At 41.5% G+C, this 20344-nt stretch overlaps 1 protein-coding gene across 7 annotated transcripts in view; it reads left to right on the top strand.

Annotated features, from left to right (window-relative positions):
• Nucleotides 1-20344, top strand: part of CADPS (calcium dependent secretion activator) — a 1556059-nt gene that overhangs the window by 608779 nt on the left and 926936 nt on the right. For all 7 annotated transcript variants that reach the window (XM_086939080.1, XM_086939079.1, XM_086939076.1 and 4 more), the window contains exons 5-6: nucleotides 2114-2350; nucleotides 18749-18870. In XM_086939080.1, coding sequence (XP_086795206.1) covers nucleotides 2114-2350; nucleotides 18749-18870 — 359 coding nt within the window. The remainder of the gene's footprint in view (nucleotides 1-2113; nucleotides 2351-18748; nucleotides 18871-20344) is intronic.

The raw sequence follows: 20344 nt of genomic DNA, 5'->3' as shown, positions 1-20344 counted from the left end.
AGTTCAACTATCTCCACACCACATACCTTACGCCCCACAGATTGAATGCTATTGGTGCCACTGACAACAAAAGCTGCCCAAGGTGTGATTTAAGGGATGCTGGCATTCTACACATTACGTGGGAATGCCGGGTACTTATGAATGTCAAGCAGGAGCTCACCTCCTAACTGTAAAAAGTGGGCTAAGCCTTCGCAAACCTGAAATATGTCTTTTGGGGCTGAGCCCACAACCAAAACATGGGAGAGTAGGCCCCAGATTTCTTCTTTAGTCTTAGTGCTCACTTAGCAAGCTATAGCGATGTACTGGAAATCCCCAGAGGGCCCTCGCTGTAGCAGGTGGAAAGAGGTACTTAGTTCAGAAGTGAGTGGCAGCAAAGGGCACAGCCTGCATGCCAAGGACAATTGTGCAGTGCGAATACTCTATCGCAGACCTGGTGGATGACCTTGTCGCCCGGTTTACAGAAACCAAGGATAAAATAAGACTTCTGAAAGGGCCAGCCAATCCTCATGTGGATGGAACAGCACAGGCTAATATCACTGTCCCCTAGAAGCATGGAAGACCTGAACGTCAGTTGAACTGCGGGATAAAGGAGGAAGGTCAGAACACATATGTTACAGTGCACGCTTATATAAGCGCACAACTGGGAAAGGGTCAGGAGGCAAGAGATCTACTTTAACCCTTTACTTGTTTTTTTTCTTTTAATACATGTAAATGTCTCTCACAAAGCCTAGTATGCACACAAGTTTGTCCAACCAGCTCTGTACGCTCCCTGATTGCACGTCAACAAGGCCGCTGGCCAGGGGACCTAACGGAACATCTGAGCTGTAGCACAGACTTCCATAAACTTCAGGTGGGCCTACATAACCCGAATGTGAATTTGTATACTGATTGAAAAGCATAATGCTCTGTTAAACTAATAAACACACTTTGAAAAAAAGACTGTGGTCTATCCTACACTTGAGGCGATCCAAAAGCATTTTCTTATGATATTGGTGCTTATATTCAACTATTTTCAGTATTTTCTTCTTTAATTCTATCTCTTGTTTATGAGTCTGTGAGTACTACTATTGGACCTCATATTTTACAAAAAGAGAGTTTTGCACCTGTTATATTCCAAAAAGTGACAGGAGCAAAAAAAATGCGAGGTCAACCTTTTACCAAACGCGAGACTGGGGTCACAATACTACAAAATAGTCTACACTTTATTATGTGTTACTTTCCAATAGGCCTGAGTGAGGTATTTTGGATGAACTACAAAACACATACATTTTCAAGTGACTTTGAGTTTTCTCTGTAAACCCCTGAATAATCAGAGACCAATGCTAGGCTTGTCAACTTTCGAATTGTATGATTGTACATAGACCTCTTTCCAAAACATCTCTGTTTCCAAGATGTGTAATGTGTTATATTGCACCGGGAAATGGGCGCAATTCACTAAAAACGATAGTACCTCTCCTGCTATTAAAGTATGCCTACTAGCTGGTTTACTGCTTTTTTATATTCACAAACCTTCCCAGTGGTACGCTTGGGAAGTTGCACCATACGTAAATTGGCAGGCATACTATTTAGAAGTGTAATCATGTGTGTGTCCGCAATGCAAGACAACTTAAAAGAAAAGAGTTCAGATGCGCTTTCTTTATTAAGGTGTACACTGGAACATTTTTAGAAAGTGCATTTATATGTGACACGTATTAACTGACTTTATTTTAGGATCTTTTGTTCCTTTTTTGGCATACATATATTACACATGTGTGTTACTAAGTTATGTAGCCTCCTACATCGATTTTTAACAAATTGTTCATGTTTGCAGGTCATTTATGCTTTGTAGCAAAGTATCCTTGTAGGAAAGAATTCCCATGCTGTTAACATTATTAAATGTGAAGATTTCGGTTGGGTTTTCAAAGCACTGTTATTGTGTTCTTTACATGTTGAGAAACATTGACTGATCCTTACAGCAATCACAGTTTACTCACACTTTTCCTTAAATAATTGCCAATGAGAATTTCTTAAAATAATATTTTAAAGCCATTACCTACACGAATGTCTTATATAAGCACCTGTCAAAAACATCTGTATGCTGTTTAAATATTTTAAAATGTCTTTTTCCCTATAGGAGCGGAAATTTCCCAAGTTTGTATCAAAGGAAATGGAGAACATGTACATCGAAGAACTAAAGTCATCAGTCAATCTTCTTATGGCCAACCTAGAAAGTATGCCTGTGTCAAAAGGCGGCTCTGAATTCAAACTACAAAAAATGAAACGAAGCCACAACACCTCAATTATCGACATGGGAGAGGAAAATGAAAATCAACTTTCAAAATCAGATGTTGTTCTGTCTTTCAGTCTAGAGGTAAAGGGTTCTGTCTTATTGCAACAAATCAAAGATGAGATCAGTTTCAACAAAATAGGTGCAACACACGCCCTAACTTACAGTTTGTCAGAAACTTTCCACTTATAGCTTAAATTTCGGTAATAATGGTAGGACACCGTTGCTGACATAATACTTTAAATAGTGTTTCTGTGAGATTATCTGTATTTAAAGTTTGCAGCTAGCACAAGTATTTAGATTTTGTTAACAGGCATTTTTTTTTATTTCAGTTATCAGGTTTCACTGCATTAAAAACGCAGTCTTTATTTATAAAGCACTAATGCTGCCTCACTTTGCACATCAAAAACGGTTTTAATTATTCAGCAATCCTACTGCCTCACATTGAACACTAAGAGGGATATTAAAACAGCTTAAAAGAGGTTTGAAATGTACATTTTCTGTTCCATGTATATTTTATGGTTGAAGAAAATGATATTTTTAAACAGGATTCACAATTTCCAATTCAATCACAATCTTTCTGAACTTGAATTGTTACATCTACGTGTTTTCTCTGTGAATATTTTTCACAAATAACGTACAATAACTGTGTAGGTCTGAGGATTTTAAGATGAGACTGGATAAGTATGAGGATCTTAATATATGACTGGATATGCATGAGGATCTTAAGATGAAATAGTGATAACAGAAAGTTAAGATAGGAGAGAACGCCTCAGCAGATCATAATGTACTATACAATATAATACTCTCCATTCCCATCTTACAATGTGCTTATTTAGTAAGGTTTTCTAGATATTTTCTTTGTTCTGTGGCATATACAATAATTCCATTTTACACAAACCAATAAAGTCTACAGTAATGCATCCAACATGATGCTTACATTTTGCAGTTGGGACATCAGTTTGCGCAGCCCCATATTGGGTGGGGGTTCTGATATTGAATGTAGCCAACTCTTTGTGAGGCTATACACTATGGAAGCATCTGCTTTCCCGGTATGTGAATGTTAGGAATGTATTTGGACAAATTTGCATACAATCAGCCAGTTCAATATCACAAATAATCACCACACCACATATATTATCTAGCAAATATGTATTCAATGCCTAGCTTGTAGCACAATTTAACATCCCTAGTGGTAAGCCATATATACATGAGGTTTCCAAGGCACATTGATAGGCATCTCTGTTAGCTCAAAGCAAATATCCTTCTGAACATTGATGGGCAGCAATATTTATTTTTACAAGGAAAAGTCGTCTCTTCAAATACTTCAATGTAGTGACAGTAAATACATTTGCGTGATGAGCACGCATACATTTCGCAAAATTAATCCTTTTGGCTTTACCTTAGCTGACCTTTTCATGAACCAGTTTCTCATTTTAAAGTACATAAAACGCTTCACATGCACACCATGTTAGTGGCATTAAGCCAATCTGTCTTTTTGCATTAAAGCAAGAGATTTATGCAAAACTAACCAAGAGAAAACAATTGTGATTTTTTAGTACATATTATGTGATTACAAGAATTTAGGAATTTGTGGATTCTCTCTCAATAGACTGGAATTGTAAATCAGTGTTAAAATATACATGAAAAAATCCAGTGGTTAGGCTGGTAGCACCCGTTGGGGCTTGTCACAAAAGCATTTATGACTATGGAAAGTAAGACCTCAGGAGTACTCATGGAAAGTAATACCTCATGAGTACTCTTTTATGCACTTTCTAATGCACCTTTGTGATGCAATCCAAAACGCCCAAATCCTTGGGCCTCATTTATGAAAAGTGACGCATCGCTGCGTGAAAACAGCGATGCGTCACTTTTCACTGCGCACTCCTTGCGACACCAATGATGCGTCATATTTAATGTATGACGCATCATGTCGCAAGGACTTACAGATACGACGTATCTGTAAGCGCAAAAGTGATGCATTGCTGGAGTGTGTCACAAAAGTGACGCAACTCCAGCAATGCGTCCTTTCACATGGGGCAAGCCCCATGTGAAAGGGCTTGCGTCAGTCTTACGCCTGCTGTGAGGCAGGCGCAAGATTTAGACGCAACGGCATCTTAAAAGTGACGCAGTGAACTCATAGATTTCACTGCGTCACTATTACGAGGCTTTTTGCGGGGGAACGCCCCCTCTGCATACATTATACCTGACGCAGGTATAATGTGGCGCAGGGGTTTAAAAGTGACGCATTTACCTAGATGCGTCACTTTTTAAATATGGCGCAACAAGGCGCATTTTTTACGCCACTGGTGCGTCACAAAAAGTGACGCACCGGCGGCGCAAAACTGACGCAAGGCCTCATAAATAAGGGCCCTTATTTTTAAAAGTGCAAAGAGGGAAGTGGATTTTAGTATATCACATTGAAAGACAACCAGTATCTGTCCTGAAATATCTCCCCACAAATCATCTAATATTTCTAGAAATTTAATTAGGTTGGGTTGTCTATGGATATTTCAATTAAAATTCTTGATTTGGGATATACCTAATTGAAAAGTAAACTTCATGTTCATAACAAACATGTGGCTAGCTTGCCTCATTCTCTCTCTGTTTGTTTTCAAATGTTCTTGCTCCTTACCATTATCGAAAGCAAGCAGATTATAATTCCATTGGAACTTTCTATGCCTTGAAGGATGTATGACTATCTTCTCTCTCTCATTATCGGTCTGGTTGGATTCTAAGTAATTGATTTTATTGAGATTTAGATAGTAAATTCATTTTTAGAGAGAGATTATTCGTCCCAGTAGTAAAAAGAAATTGAGTGATGACTGTGTTCATATCAACTAAAGGTGCAATTGTCCTATTTCCAGTGGTGGCAGCACAGATAAGACTGATCAGTGTTCCATGTTAAGGACAGGATTTCACTGACTTTAAATTAGTCTTACACATTTGCCATTTAAGTGTCATTCTGATATTGTGCTACAAAAAAAAATATTTTGTTAGGTGGAATTTAGAATAGTTTAAAACTAATTTTAAATTGTTATTGCCATTCCCTGATCACCAGAAAGTCAGTTTTTGGAAACATACTAAAATAGGAAGTTCTAGTCAAAACCATTGCACCTTATACTTTCATGCGAGAACCTTCTCAAATATAATTGTGCTCTAGATTGAGCCACTGCCTGTTTTTTGTGATGTGGCAGCTGACATAAATATCAGAATACAAAGCATATTTAAATTTTTATATTCGTGTATTGTATTTCAGCAAAAAATTGTGTTCAAGCCAGAATGAAGTAGTGTGCCATGGACAACAGTTTTATATCAGTGCTTCATGCCCTTTCACGACTATTTTAGAGCTGTGTCTGTACTTTACAGAATATGAAAATATATGCTCCCTCTCTGAACTCTTACAAATATGTGTTGAACTATTTCTTGGTATGGAACTCCATGTCCAACAGCAATTTTAGTAGTCAACTTATTTACCTCGAGAAGTACATGCATCCCACTGATTCATATGCTGCAGTTTTGAAACACCAGGTAATCTAGCCGGTCGATGTGTGAAACACACCGGTCATTGATGTAGAGACTGCTGCCCTGCTGGCAGCTACTCCAACTATAAATAAACGGTTTTCTGACCGGACAATGAACTGTGAACTTGCAGCTTGTAGGACCAGCTCAATACTTTGAAGCATGACTCAGTATAAATAGTGTTTTATTGTTCATTATTAAATTCCCTTATATTCTTGTGTATGGAAATTAAAATGTTGGGAGTGGGAGTCAAAAATGTCTTTTCACAATAACACATAATGTTTGTCTGGCAGAAGGTATTCAAACTCATAACAGGAGGTGAGAAGGTTGGTTTTCATTTGATTCAGTTTGAGAAAACTTTAGCCCATCAAGTGATATACATTGGTTAGAATAATGGCCTGGATGGAGGAAGATGAACAGGTAGAAATAGGTATGAGATGAGGGCAGCCACCTTCTCCAGCCCGGCTACATATAAATGCTCAAGCTACACACGGAGCTTGGTACTATAGGTCTTTATTCATCAAAGTGTTACCCATAACTGAACTTTCTACATCAAGAGTTCTATCACCCACATCCACGCACTTACGTCACTGTTCCACAGAGTCCGTCAGGTGCAAAAAGAGTCCCATCATCTCTAACACACAAGACCCTACATCTCCCCCTATGGCAAATAAAAAGTACCAAAAATACCTTTATACATTACAACTCTTCAATAAGCTGTTTTGGTTTTGAAATAAATCACCCAGATCTGGTCATTTGAGGCTGCTGAGATACCAGAGAAATGTCCATGACTGGCATTGGTGAACAAGACATTGGTATAGTAATTGGGCTCTTTGGATACTCAGGTGGACTAGTCTCACTCCTGACAACTGGAGTTGGTGAAGGTCACAGCAGGTGCTTGAAATGCAAAGAATCTCCCATGATGGATTTTTCAGGATGGTGAACAGTCAACACATGTCCTTTAATGGTCACAACCCTCAATAGATCACCATCAAAAGGAGCATTAGACTTGTGTTACCGTTTCTGCCTGACGATCACTGGGTCTCCTCCGTTGAAGACAGTGCTTTGATCTCAGAGGCGCTGTTGGACTTGGCCCTTTTTGGCTAGAGTTCCCTAAACTGTTTGCTTCCCCCAGACCTTTTTTCTGACATAGTGTTACCAACTTAGATGCTTTGGGCACTTTGCCACTGCTGATCACTGTCAAAGTGCAAGTGCTCCCTGTGTAAAGTATAATGGTAATTGGTTGCCCATGATCGGTATGTTTGCCTTACTAGTAAAGTCCCTAGTAAAGTGTACTGTGTGTGCGAGGGCTAATAATGCAAATGCTACTAGTGTCCCTGCAGCACTAATTGTGCCACCCACACAAGTAGCCTTAAAGAGAGAGGCTCAGGCCTGCCACTGCAGTGCCTGCGTGCAGTTTGGTAAACTGCCATGTTGTTCTGACAAGTGCACCCACTTGCCAGACCTTACCCTTGTCTTTCTATGCACCTCAGACACCCCTATGGTAAGTCCAAGGTACCCCCTGGGCAGGGTGCAGTGCATGTGAAAGATAGGACATGTACTGAGGAAAGAATGGGGAGGCTGTGTAATACGTTTTCCAGCCTATCTTCCCAAAGGCTTAAGATGGAGAGGTGATGTTTAGTATGCCTGAACTCACAGTGTAATAACTCATCTTTTTATGAAGGTGGTTTTTGCATTGTGTGTTTAGAAATCACTCTTTTAGAAGTGACTGGGTTTTTGTGTTTTAACATTTCTGTGTGTCTGGTTGAGGATTGACTCTCTGGATCTGAAAGTAAAGGGATCTGGGGAATGTATTGACCCGGGGAGGAGGTGAGAGAGCAACAGGCTTACCTGCATCTGGAGTGGAGGGGGGAGGAGTAGCCCCTAGAGGTGAAGAGACCTGTGCTACAGCCATAAAACAATGGCTACATCCCCCACTGAGTGATTAATGATCCAGACCCTCACTATCAAAGGAAGAAGGTGTCATTGGCAGGGAGACACCCAGAACTAGTTCGGACAGGGGTCAGTGCCCCCTGAACACAAAGACCTCAAAGACAATTAGGGGTATAACTATGTGAGCTGAAACCCCTGGACTTTGGAATGGAATTGGAATGGAACTGAGCAAGACTGAACTGGAATCGGACTGTTCAAGACTGTAAAGGACTGAAACTACTTCATGGTCAAGAGGAACCTCTGCCAAGGAAGAAACAGCTGAAAAGACTGAAGGAAAGGACAGACCCTTGTAGTGTGTTCTAGGGCTGGCCTGCAGTTTGCTATTTTAACCAAGGAAGAGGCTACAGGGACTTTGCTGTGTTCTGTGTCACCCTGCTTGAAAGAACTTTGCTGTGCTGTGTCCTGAAGTAACTTAACCCCAAGGGCCCCAGGTGAGCAAGCTCCCTGTTATGGAAACTCAGGAACACCAAGGTTTCCAGAAGTGTCTCAGCGACATTGTGTGTGCTGTTTGCAGGCTGTGACCTTCGTAAGCCGTGCAATGTGATCGTGGGCACCTGGAGTACAATTGAGTCTCAGCGACGCTTTGTGCATGTGCTTTTTGCAGCCTGAGCCCTTCGTGAGGATTGTCCTGTGATCTTGTGCACCTAGCATCCAAGTGAGTCTCAGCGATGCTGTGTGCGTGTGCTTCATGCAACCTGAGATCTTTGTGAGGATTGCCCTTTGACCGTGCACACCAGAAGTTCAAGAATGTCTCATTGAAACTATGTGCGTGCTTTTTGCAGCCTAAGACCCTTGGAACAATTGCCCTGTGATCGGGGCACCAGGAGTCCAAGTGAGTCTCAGCAACGCTGTGTGCGTGGGCTTCGTGCAGCCTGAGACCTCCATGAGGATTGCCCTGTGATCGTCTGCACCTGGAGTGCAAGTGAGTCTCAGTGACGCTGTGTGTGACTGCTTTGGGCAGCCTGAGACCTTTGTGAGGATTGCCCTGTGACCGTGCACACCCGGGGCCCAAGGGAATCTCAGAGTCGCTGTGTGCGTGTGTCTTGTTGCAGCTTGAGATCTTCGTTATCGTCATCAGCCCCCAATCAACCAAGTTGTATCGGAGGCCTAAGTCGCGAGAGGCATAGAGGAGAGCGAGATCGCACCCCCATGTAGCATGTGTCGGCTCCTGGGGTGGAGTGCGGGCTCTGAAAGAGACGCTCTCTGCCTCTACCCTTCTTGTAGCACGAGCCTCTGTTCCAGCTCCTATCACAGCCCCTAAGTGCCAAGGAGTGGCAGTACCGGGGCCGGAGCGTGGAGCTGCACTGTGGATTACACCGGATCTGTGTCGGGGGCATATGGTGATGGAAACTGACCGTGAGTTAGTAAGAGGGGCGGAAAGATCGTCTGAAGCACCGTGATCGGTGCTGGAGTGTATTACGCATTGCATTAATTCTGCATTATGAAGTACCTGATTGTTGTATTACACATTGCATTATTTCTGCAGAATGAACTACCTGATTGTTGCAGTACGCCTTGCAATATTTCTGCAGAAGAACAAACGACCTGATTGTTGTATTACGCATTGCATTAGTTTGCAGAACAAACTACCTGAGTGTTGCATTACGCATTGCATTATTTCTGCATAACAAACTGCCTGACTGTTGCATTACGCATTGCATTAGTTTGCAGACCGAACAAGCTGATTGTTGCATTACAACTTGCATTATTTCTGCATAACAAACTGCCTGATGGCTGTATTACGCATTGCATTAGTTTCAACACGAACTGCATTATTTTTACATTGCTAAGTGCCTGATTCTAGCATTACGAACTGCATAGCCTAGATTTAGGACTGCATAGGATCACCTAGAATTGCTCATTAATACCACCAAAACTTACAAGAGCTGGCTGACCTAATAACTTGGCAGGAGCTACATTACAAACACACATATGTTGGATTTTTATCGTGTAGTCTCATCGTATATCTTTTTATATAAACGTATACTTATTTTTATATGAAACTCGTGTGCAGGCCTTTTGTGCAGGCTTTGAGGATACAGGACTGTGTCCCACTGTTTTATTGCTCCTTTTCAACTGGTTATATGAATTATTGAATAAATTTTGCAAGTCCGGCTGGACTTTTTTTTGCTATTATAGTGCACATTGTGGCCTATAATTATTATACCCTTCTATCCTTGTGTCAAGGGCCATTGTTTTTCGTAAAATTGATACCCCAGGTCCTTGCCTACCTAGTGGGTTCCCTTGTTCTTTATAGTAGTATGTTGCGCAATCGCTGGATTGCAAGGGATATAATCCTATCTACTTCCTCCTGAAGTGGGCCCTCTCTGTACCCCCTTGCTTGTTTTACCCAACCTGTCTACCTTGTCCGTATCATGTCTGTACCTCCCCCTGTGTATTCACTGGAATACATTCAGAAAATCTGTGAAGGTCCCTCCCTGTTCTCTGACCCAACCGACAATAATCCAACTGCCACACCGTCTACTCTCCCTGAGGAACTAGAGAAACTTAAGAAGAAATATGTCCGCTTGGAATTAATGACCCTAATGCTTAGACAATATTTAAAAGCAGAAATCATTCCTATAGGGCTGATAGTGAGAAACGTCCCTGGCATTTTTACTGATAATCCAAAATACATCCAAGGATTCAGCCATATTGGAACCACTTGTTCCAGGCATTGGTTGGTTCTAGGTGTAGAGATAGCCACAGAGACATTAAGTACCTTACTAACTGAGATCGAGGACATTGAGAAAAAAATCAAGGACGATACTTTAGTCCCTGATTCTAAGAAACTTCTAGATCAAATCCAGAAAACTGTTGATGAATTTTACAGAATCGAGCAGAACAAAAAAACTAACAAAGTGAAAAAAGACATCAAATCTTTTCACATTGAGTCAGCGTATCCTTATCTTCAAAAAGATTTCTACCTGGAACGCGCATACTCCAACCCCCGCAACTCAAGACCCTGGGGTAGATTTAATCAACGTCAAACATTGGTAGGGTTCTCCGATTCCTCCGCTGACCTATCTGACAACTCAGACTCCAGTGACAACCCTGGTCCCTCTAACCGAAACCCCCCCAAAATAGGAATAATTTTTTAGACAGGGGCCAATCCAACACCCCTGCAAGGGGACGAGGCAAACGGGTTCCTCGCTGGCACAACCCCCCGGGCGAACGCCAGACGAGACAAAAATTCTAAAAATGGTAGAGTCTACAATGTCTGACTCACAAGCCATCCCCATATTTAATTTGTCTAAGCATAATCTTTCTTGTACTGAAACCTCGTTGCTTAGTAAAGGTCTTTCCTTTGTACCTACCATCCGCACCGACTTCCTAGAGCTCCAAACGGAACTTTTAAGATTTTACCGCAAGGTACGCTTGGATGCATTTTTCCAACTCAATCCATCTCCCTTGGCTATAGCCAATACCCCATTTAGGCCTCCTTCCACCTTTCTGCCAACAGCATCTATGGTGCCCCCAGAGGTAGTTACCTTTGAGAAACTAGTCAATAATGACCTTAACACCTTGAAAACTAGAAAAAAATGTATTCCCTATAACTTATCTTTGGTAGAAAAGAAAGCCATCAACTCACTAAAAAACCTAGAAAACCTTGTCATCAAAAGTGCAGACAAGGGTGGAGGGATTGTCCTACAAAATAGGGACGAGTACACTCATGAAATCCTAAAACAATTGGCCAATACTGATCATTATATGAAACTTCCATCTAATCCCACGAAGGAACTTCAAACTATTATTCTAAAAGTGACCACCGAAGCACTAGATCTTGGAATTATCAATCAGAAAGAGCACCAATTCCTCAACATCAAATCTCCACGTATGCCAGTTTTGTACACTTTACCCAAAATACATAAAAGCACCACAGCGCCACCGGGTCGGCCAATTGTGTCTGGCTGTGGTTCAATCCTTGAACCTTTGGGCAAGTTTGTTAACTATTTCATCCAAGACTTTGTACCACACACCCAATGTTATGTCAAAGATAGAATGGCCATGGTCAACTTTATAGAAGAATTACCCTTCAGCGCTGGCAACCAGCTATTGTGTACAATGGACGTAGAGTCCTTGTACACAAATATTCCCCAGACTGCTGCTCTTTTGGTCATCTGGAACATCTTAGATACCAGACCAAGACCACATCGTATGCCCACAGTGTTTATACTCCAATTATTGGAAATTTGTTTAACTAAAAATGTATTTTCCTTTGATCAACAATACTTCCAACAGATCAAGGGGACTTCCATGGGGGCTGTTTTTGCCCCCAACCTGGCCATACTATTCATGGATCAAATAGAGTCCAATTCCATCTTAACAACTTCTAACCCCTTTTCATCAGACATTGTTATTTGGAAGCGTTATATTGACGACATCTTTTTAATTTGGAATAGTGATGTGGCCAACCTAAATCACTTTATCCATTGGCTAAACAATAACTGCTGTGGTCTCACATTTACTAGTACCATTGAAACAGAATCCATCCCCTTTCTGGACCTCAATATATACCACTCGGATGGCCATCTGTACACCAAATTACACAGTAAACCCACAGAGAGGAACACACTTCTAGCTTACAACAGTAATCACCCTAGAGCCCTTAGAGATTCTCTACCTTACTCCCAGTTCCTCCGCATTAGAAGGAACTGCTATGCGAAGGAGGACTATTTTAGAGAAGCTGCCATTCTGTCTACCAAACTTAAACAAAGAGGGTACCCAAATAGACTGGTAAGAACATCTGTCAAACGGGCCTGGTACTGCCCCAGGGAAGCACTTCTATCTCCCAAAAATAAGGAATCCACCACAAGACTGACTTGTGTCACTACTTTTTCGCCTTCATCCAATGAGCTCCAAAAAAGTATATTGAAGCATTGGCCCACTCTTAATGCAGGTATCCTGCAATTTGATCGGCCATTATTTGCATATAAAAAGAGCTCTAACTTAAAAGATCATCTGGTTCGTGCAGCCCTTCCTAGCCCTCCAAATTTGAGCACAATTGATGCCTTATGGACTCAAACTCCATTGGTAGGACATGCAAAATGTGGCTCATGCAATGTCTGTGAACTCACTATTGAAGATAAATCCTTTGTGTTTAATACAGTCACTATTGAATGCAGAAATTTCACGAATTGTAACAGTACTGATGTTATTTATTTAATCCAATGTCCCTGCAAACTTGTATATATTGGGCAAACAAGGCAGAAAGTCAAGACAAGAATTGGTCAGCATCGCAGCAGAATTCGTTGCAAAACTCCCAACGCCCCCTTGGTGGACCATTTTTATACAAAAGGACACTCAGACAATGAACTAAAATGGACTGTCTTGAAGAGTGTGAAACTGCCATCACGTGGAGGTGATATCGGACTTTTGCTCAACAAAGAGGAACTGAAAATGATTCTCCTGTTTGATAGTATCCACAATGGCTTGAACCGCACCGAGGATTGGACCTCGCTCTTGTGATTAATCACTCACAAACATGTACACTGATATAATACTGGAGGCTCTGGGTTCCTGCCTCCAGAAGAGTATAATTATTATCTGGGTAGTTGATTTTTACAGGAATGTTCCTTCCTTTATCATGTTTTTGTATACTTGACAGTGTAACAAAATGCGCATGGATGCTTAGGCACTTCACTGATGCTTTAATTTAGTTCACCTTTAAATCACCTCAAATCAGAATCACAATTGGCCCCCTTATCTCACGCCTGGTTGCCAGTAGGTATTATTTCGAGGACGAGTGCCCATTCACTCTTGAACACAAACCGGGTAAATTTACCCCTCCAAGATGGCGGATTGATTCGACCTAATCCCCGTCCAATATGGCCGAGTCCACTATATCCGCTGCATCTGCCCACTTCCCTTCGTTCCACGGCGCGATTGTGCACCGGGACGCCTCCATGCCGTTCTACTACGGACGCAGGTAAGCTTTGCTCTGCCGCCCGCTCCCTCTCACCCCACCGAGAGGCAGCCCACAGCCCACTAAGACTTTGAATTCTTTCGTCCCTTCAGGTACCGACTCAGCTTAATTCCTTGCTGAAGTTGCGGGTAAGATTTTCCTTTTCCTCGCGCCGATCGGTAACTTCATGGCGGCGCCATTAATTGTTATTTCCTTCAAACCCCAGGTTTATCATATAATTGGATTCCCGCTCACGACCTCATATCTACCTCACTAGCGCTACCCCTCAACTAATCTAGAAGTGACCATGTATTACCCCTTCTAGCGTTGCCACACTGGTAAGTGTATACGGGCCAAGTGTACATAATGTAACCCCCCCCCCGGGGCGCTGACCTTTCTCACCCCTATCCTTAATTACGCTAGGTCTCCACAAGACCCACGCTGCAGACCACAGGACGCTCAGCAATCCATGATCTGCATACAGTTGGCCGATCCCGTGATGCTTTAGGTTAATTCAAGATCCATGAAGCCTTCTTCGAGACAATCAGTCTATAGCTATCCTATGTCCTACGCTCAGCTGTTCTATTGTTGACGCAGGTAAGCGCTGCCCCGTACTCAGGGGTTGTGTATCCACAACCCCAGTGTATTCTCCCAAGAGTTACTATTAAGCTGCCAAGCTCTGGAGCCTGTCCGCTTACATTGGCATCTCCTTCTAGATACAAGCGCCCTGACGCACCTCGGTCAATTAGCCGTGACCACGTCCGCCCGAGCACCATTGGAATTACCATTTCCTACTCACCGTCTTGATGTAATTATACTCCACCCTCAAATTCTTAGGCACCTTCACTCAAATACTCATCAAGTGATTCACACCAATGGATGTTTTTTTGCACAGTGAGTCACAATCAATACGTACACCTTGTTCATCCTGCATGTTTTTTAGCACATTGCGCCGTGTATGCTCAGCACAGAGTGCTTGACACCTTCCACACGAGTATGAATTAGCAACACCTTAAGAGCATGGTATGAGTTTTTTAACTCTAGAGGTATTTTATGTGATACACAGTAATTAATTCCCTGTTATATGTTCCCCTTGTTTACGTTTTGCAGGCTTTTATCAGGCAAACAATGGTAGTCCTGATGATGATCCGTTATCCATGAAAGGATCGAAACGCCGTCGACATGATATGTGGGCTTAACACTAGTTCACTATTATGTGCATAATATGTTTTGTTCCGCACATATGTGAAGCAAGTACATTACAGAGACCCCTTCTTGCTCCATTTCTCGTTTACATGCCTGATGTATTTGTATATGTCTGTATTGTCCCTGAGTCTGTGTAAGCTTTGAGGATACAGGACTGTGTCCCACTGTTTTATTGCTCCTTTTCAACTGGTTATATGAATTATTGAATACATTTTGCAAGTCCGGCTGGACTTTTTTTGCTATTATAGTGCACATTGTGGCCTATAATTATTATACCCTTCTATCCTTGTGTCAAGGGCCATTGTTTTACGTAAAATTGATACCCCAGGTCCTTGCTACCTAGTGGGTTCCCTTGTTCTTTATAGTAGGCCTTTTGTGGTGTCACCATTAGGTCACTGGGAGTGGAGTAGCAAATACTTTACACATTTGCCTTTAAGATAAGCCTGACTGCTTGTGCCAAGCTACCAAGGGGGTGAGCAGAGGTTATCTGAGAAGGTGTCCTTCCTTTCCCTAATGTGGAAGCGAGGGTCCCTACTTGGCCTAAGGTACCTACCTCAGCAAACTTATGAATCCCGGTACTAACAGGAACCTATCCGAATAGCTCTTCATTTGACGTTAGTAAGAGGAGTCAGTAGTGCAAATTGTATCAATGTCAATAGATCTCTCATTGGTCCATTGTGGTCCTTTGGTGCCTATGGCTTTCCCAAACATTAAAATGGCAGGGCTTTCACCCGTGGTAGGATGGAGAGTTGACCTGTATACATGAGGCTTAAAATGAAGGACTGATTTGAGTTCAAGCTTTTCCAGCATAGCGTGCAGAACAGTCTTCTTGAGGGTGCTCATAAATCGCTTGACCACACCATTCGCTTGTGGCCACAGAGGTGTGCTTTCTGATGTTTGACATTTAGATTAGTGAGAAACTCTTTAAATTCTCGACTATTGAAAGGTGAGCCATTGTCAGATTTCAAAATGGAAGGCACGACCCATGTTGCAAAGATATTTTCTAATCTCTCAAAGACTGAGTAGTTGACGACAGATCTTCCACAAGGGAGAAACAGGAATATTCATCAACAATTACTAGTAGATGATGTCCATTGTCTGGGGATGCAAAGAAATCCATCGAAATCTTCTCCCATGCATGCCTTAGAAAATCAGACATGTTTGGATGGCGAACAGCTGCACAAATGTCATATCTTTAACTCTTTTTCAACTCTTCATCAAGACAAGGGAATCATACTGAGTCCCATAGGTCTCATTTTGTAGCAACAACTTCACTGTGTCCCTCATAAACCAGTTCAGAAGTTTGTTGTTTCAGATTCTTGGGTATGACAATTCTTGCCCTTCAAAAGATGAGGCCTTCTGGAGTAACTGACAGTTCTTCATGCAAATTTTTTCATTTCTGGTATTAAGCCACGGTTGGTGTGTAATAATCTCTTTTAGTATCAGCAAATACCTGTCCCTTAACCGCTACTAGGCATAGAGACCATATTATCCTCTAACCTTAAAAGGCTCCACTGGCTCATACAGATTCGGTAAAAATTACCGAATTTTTACCTACATCTGATTTACCGAATCTAGAATACCGAATCGGTAAAATTCGGTATTCTAGAGTCGGTAAATCAGATTTACCTACATCTGGGCCTAAGTGTTTTATGTGGCACAGCCAACACTGCTACCGGAAATAATGGGTAAGATGCCCTTTTCTTTGTAAAGAAATGTTAAAACATTCAATGCCCAATTCCCTGCTTCTGTTTGGCTACAAACTCTCAGTTATGTTTGGATACAAACTCAGCTAAAGTCAGGTGCTTTGAGTAGAGATGATGTGCATAGCACTTCTTTCAGGATGTCAAAGACCTTCTGACAGTTGTCATTTCAAATGACTTTCTCGGTCCATTTCTTTGAGTTCAGTTTTGTCAGGGGACAACTATGGTGCCATACCTTTTCACAGATCTCCTGTAGTACCCAATCAGGCCCAGGAAGTCTCTGTTTTGGGAGGTTCCCAAGCTATGATGGTTTGGATCTTGGGTTTAAAAGCTGTACATGTCCTCCGCCAAAAGGTGGACTAGGTGCACCACAGGCACTTGCTGGCCTTGCCAGTCACTACTGCCTGTTGCACGACCTGAAGAACTTGTCAGAGGTGGGTCAGGTGTTCCTGTCAGATGGATCTAAAGACAGCTGTATCATCAGGATTTGCTACACAACATATCTAAAGTCCTGACATTAGTCTAACAGCACCCTGTTTGAACTTTGAGGCCCATATGTGCTGCAACCTCAGACCAAGAATAGTGTCTCTGTAAGCAAAAGTAGCAGCTCAGAGAGGTGAACAGCCATAAATTGGAATTCAAAATATTTGTCAGAGCAGGGAATGGTGGTGGGCAGAGTGCTTATATGTTTTCACCAAAGGTTTTATTATTCAATTCCTTCTGCCATTATCATCCTCAAAGAAACCGCCCAGCAGTTTGCCTGGGGAAGACCGTCACAATGTTCCAGAAGACGTCGTCCAGCCATACCGGAGTTGGTTTCAGACAGCTAATGTTAATCTTTTTGGAGGTGTGATTTCAAATCCCACTGCTGCCACCAATGTGAGAAAGTAGATTATTAGTTGGGGTAGGGGAAATAATGTCACAATTCTGTATAGGGGTCAAGTGAGGTCTCACTAATTTAAACCTAAGCTGCACCCTCGGTACCTCTATCACACAGCACACTGGCTTCACTTATCAGAAATGTGTGAAGCATTTATCAGTACCAAAACAGTTGAAAAGCAGGAAACACAACACAATAAAAATCTACTGATCCTTATGCAAATGAAGTAAAATGTAATGAACAAATAGACACCAAACGTCTAAAAATCATATCTCTGAATCCCTACATCCGATTTTTGATGTTTGGGCATCAATAGCTATGTTGAATAATGCAACATTCTCTCATGCCCAGTTACCTGTCAGAATACCAGATACAACTGTTGTCAATTAATACCTGCCATAGGTTTAAATTGCTGTAGGCCGGATGCTAAAAGTATTTTATTCTCTTAGTTTAGGTTTACTTGAATTCAATTGATGGAATTGCTTACTCCCAGACTTGATCCATGAAGTATATTTTCATTCAATGAGCATGCTAATAAGTCACACCTAAGTCTAAAGAAAGTCATAACTACTCTCAGAAGAATTAACTGGTGAATCAGGCCCTCGTCATTTAAAAAAAGGTCAATCCTGTAGGAATACTCTGTCCCTTCTCATTGTTCAAGATCTGACTGCAAAACCAAACTCTGATGTGAAGACATGTTTCATTTAAAAGAATTTCTTCAGATGTGCTAACTTCTGCATTGTTTGGATATTTTTAAGTTTTCACTTCAGTGTTAATGGTACAAACCACATGGAATGGGTGGTGTGCTACTTATCCCTGTATTCAGTGCAATTGTATTCATGCACAGTGCACCTCCTTTTTGAATATCTCTCTATGAATATTAAAGAACATGAGCAGAATGTAAAAATTGCTCTTACATTACCCTGGTGTGCCACAGAAGGATTCTCTATCAATTCCATGTATTGTGAAGATAAGATCTTTTAATAATTAACTTATTTTTATTGAGAAAGAGATAAATAATAGGTTACAGTTGATTTACAAACCAGAATATATAGCAGAGTATATGGGATACAACAAATAGAATCTAATTGTTCATGAAAAAGAAAGGGGAGAACGAGAAAAGGAAAAAAAGAGAAAAAAGTAAGCAAAACATTAGTACAGTACAAAATTTAAAGAACTACAAAAGTAGATTCGAGGTTTGGAGAAATCTTGCTAAAGGTTATTAAAAGTAAGTGAAATCTAATCTTTTGTTTAAGTATTACCAAGATGGTACAGTTTTGAGTTGGATTATTAACATATACATGTTTTTCTAGGTGGTAATCATGGAAGTTCAAGGTCTTAAATCCTTAGCACCGAACCGAATAGTGTACTGCACAATGGAGGTGGAAGGAGGAGAAAAACTGCAGACCGATCAGGCAGAAGCTTCCAAACCAACGTGAGCACCTTTTTTGTACTTATGACTCTCTCTTCTCTATGTTCTTTAGTGCATCGACAAAGAACTAGAAATTGAATGAAAAAGCAATGAAGACATGTGAATATTTGTTTTCAATTCCCTTGTGTCACGTTGGCCAAAACTGACTAAGCACAGTTGTATGTCACTATATCTAGGTCAAGATTGTCGACCTCGATAATATCGACTCTCACAAATATCATGGCCACTAGATCACCTGTCACAGAGCCGTCAAAGTAAAAATATATTTACTATTCAATACCTGCCAACTTTCAAAATCACTTCACCATGTGATATGCAGGCGCGTCCTTGGACAGGGCAGGGCCTGGTGCCAAGTGATATCTAAGAGACACTCTACCTCTAATAAAGCCAGCCACCCACCCTCTCCCAAAAAACAAACAGAGGGCCATCAAGGCTGTCTTCGATGTATTGAAGTGTTTTCACACCTTTTTCTAGATATCAGCTGCTTACGGCCTCTGAAAACGAGTTGGAAATCAAGGCCTGACTGGGATCCAAAACTGCTAAGTGCTTGGCCAGCCCCCAGGGGTTAGGGGGTGCAGCCGAGCTGTTTACCAGGGCCGGTTTCTGCCGATTTCGTTAAAGCGGTCAATGTTGTACCTATGTTGCAAAAATGGCCCTGTAACAAAATCGGCCCCCAGGGGCCCCAACCCTGGCGGTCCACTGGGGAGATGCCCGGTGCCCGCTATGGCAAATTCGACCCTGTTGGAAATCCATTGTTTTCAGAGGTTTTGAGCTCCTGTTCCCTGCCACCATGGGATTTTGGGTCCTCCCTGGGTGATTGTGTGAAGGTAGTCGAAATAGTGTGACACACGGTGGCACCGTGTGAGTTGGCAGGCATGTTATTCTTAAGTCCCATTTAGTTGCCCTGACTTACTTTGGGAAATAGTGGTTAGGTTGATGTAATCATGACAAAACATATTTCTTATGATTATGTTTCAAATAGTTGACATTAAAATTTAAAAAACTTAAACCCTGTGCTAACTATAAATGTCAGCTTCATTTGATTAAATACATCCTTATTTTCTATACACAGTACCATCCACCTGAGCATTTTCCCTATATGGGAACTCCTAATGTCCTCCTTATTTCCTTCATTTGGGTGGGGCCGTCTACTAGCCGCACAAACACGATTTACAACCACCCATTTCACATTAACTACCATGGAGTAGTTAACGTGATGTTCTGGCATTTTTGACCCCCTGAACCTATTACTGGACTGGCTAAATTTGCGATGCGTTTTTTTTGTGAATTCTGGAATGTTGTTATTCAGGTGTGGGTCAGAAATATGAGGGAAGAATATAGAAGGGTCGCAATATCATTACCAGGATATCTAGGGATAAAATATTGCAAGGTAAGTTTGTCAAGATTTTCCATCCCTAACTTCATATATACATAACTTGGTTATATATAGAATGTGGTGTTAAAAGTAGTACATCCA

Source organism: Lissotriton vulgaris, chromosome 9 (assembly GCF_964263255.1).
Source record: "Lissotriton vulgaris chromosome 9, aLisVul1.2, whole genome shotgun sequence".
NCBI classification, from domain to species: Eukaryota; Metazoa; Chordata; class Amphibia; order Caudata; family Salamandridae; genus Lissotriton; species Lissotriton vulgaris.
The sequence above is the reverse complement of the archived record's forward strand: the minus strand, read 5'-3'. Positions and strand labels throughout refer to the sequence as shown.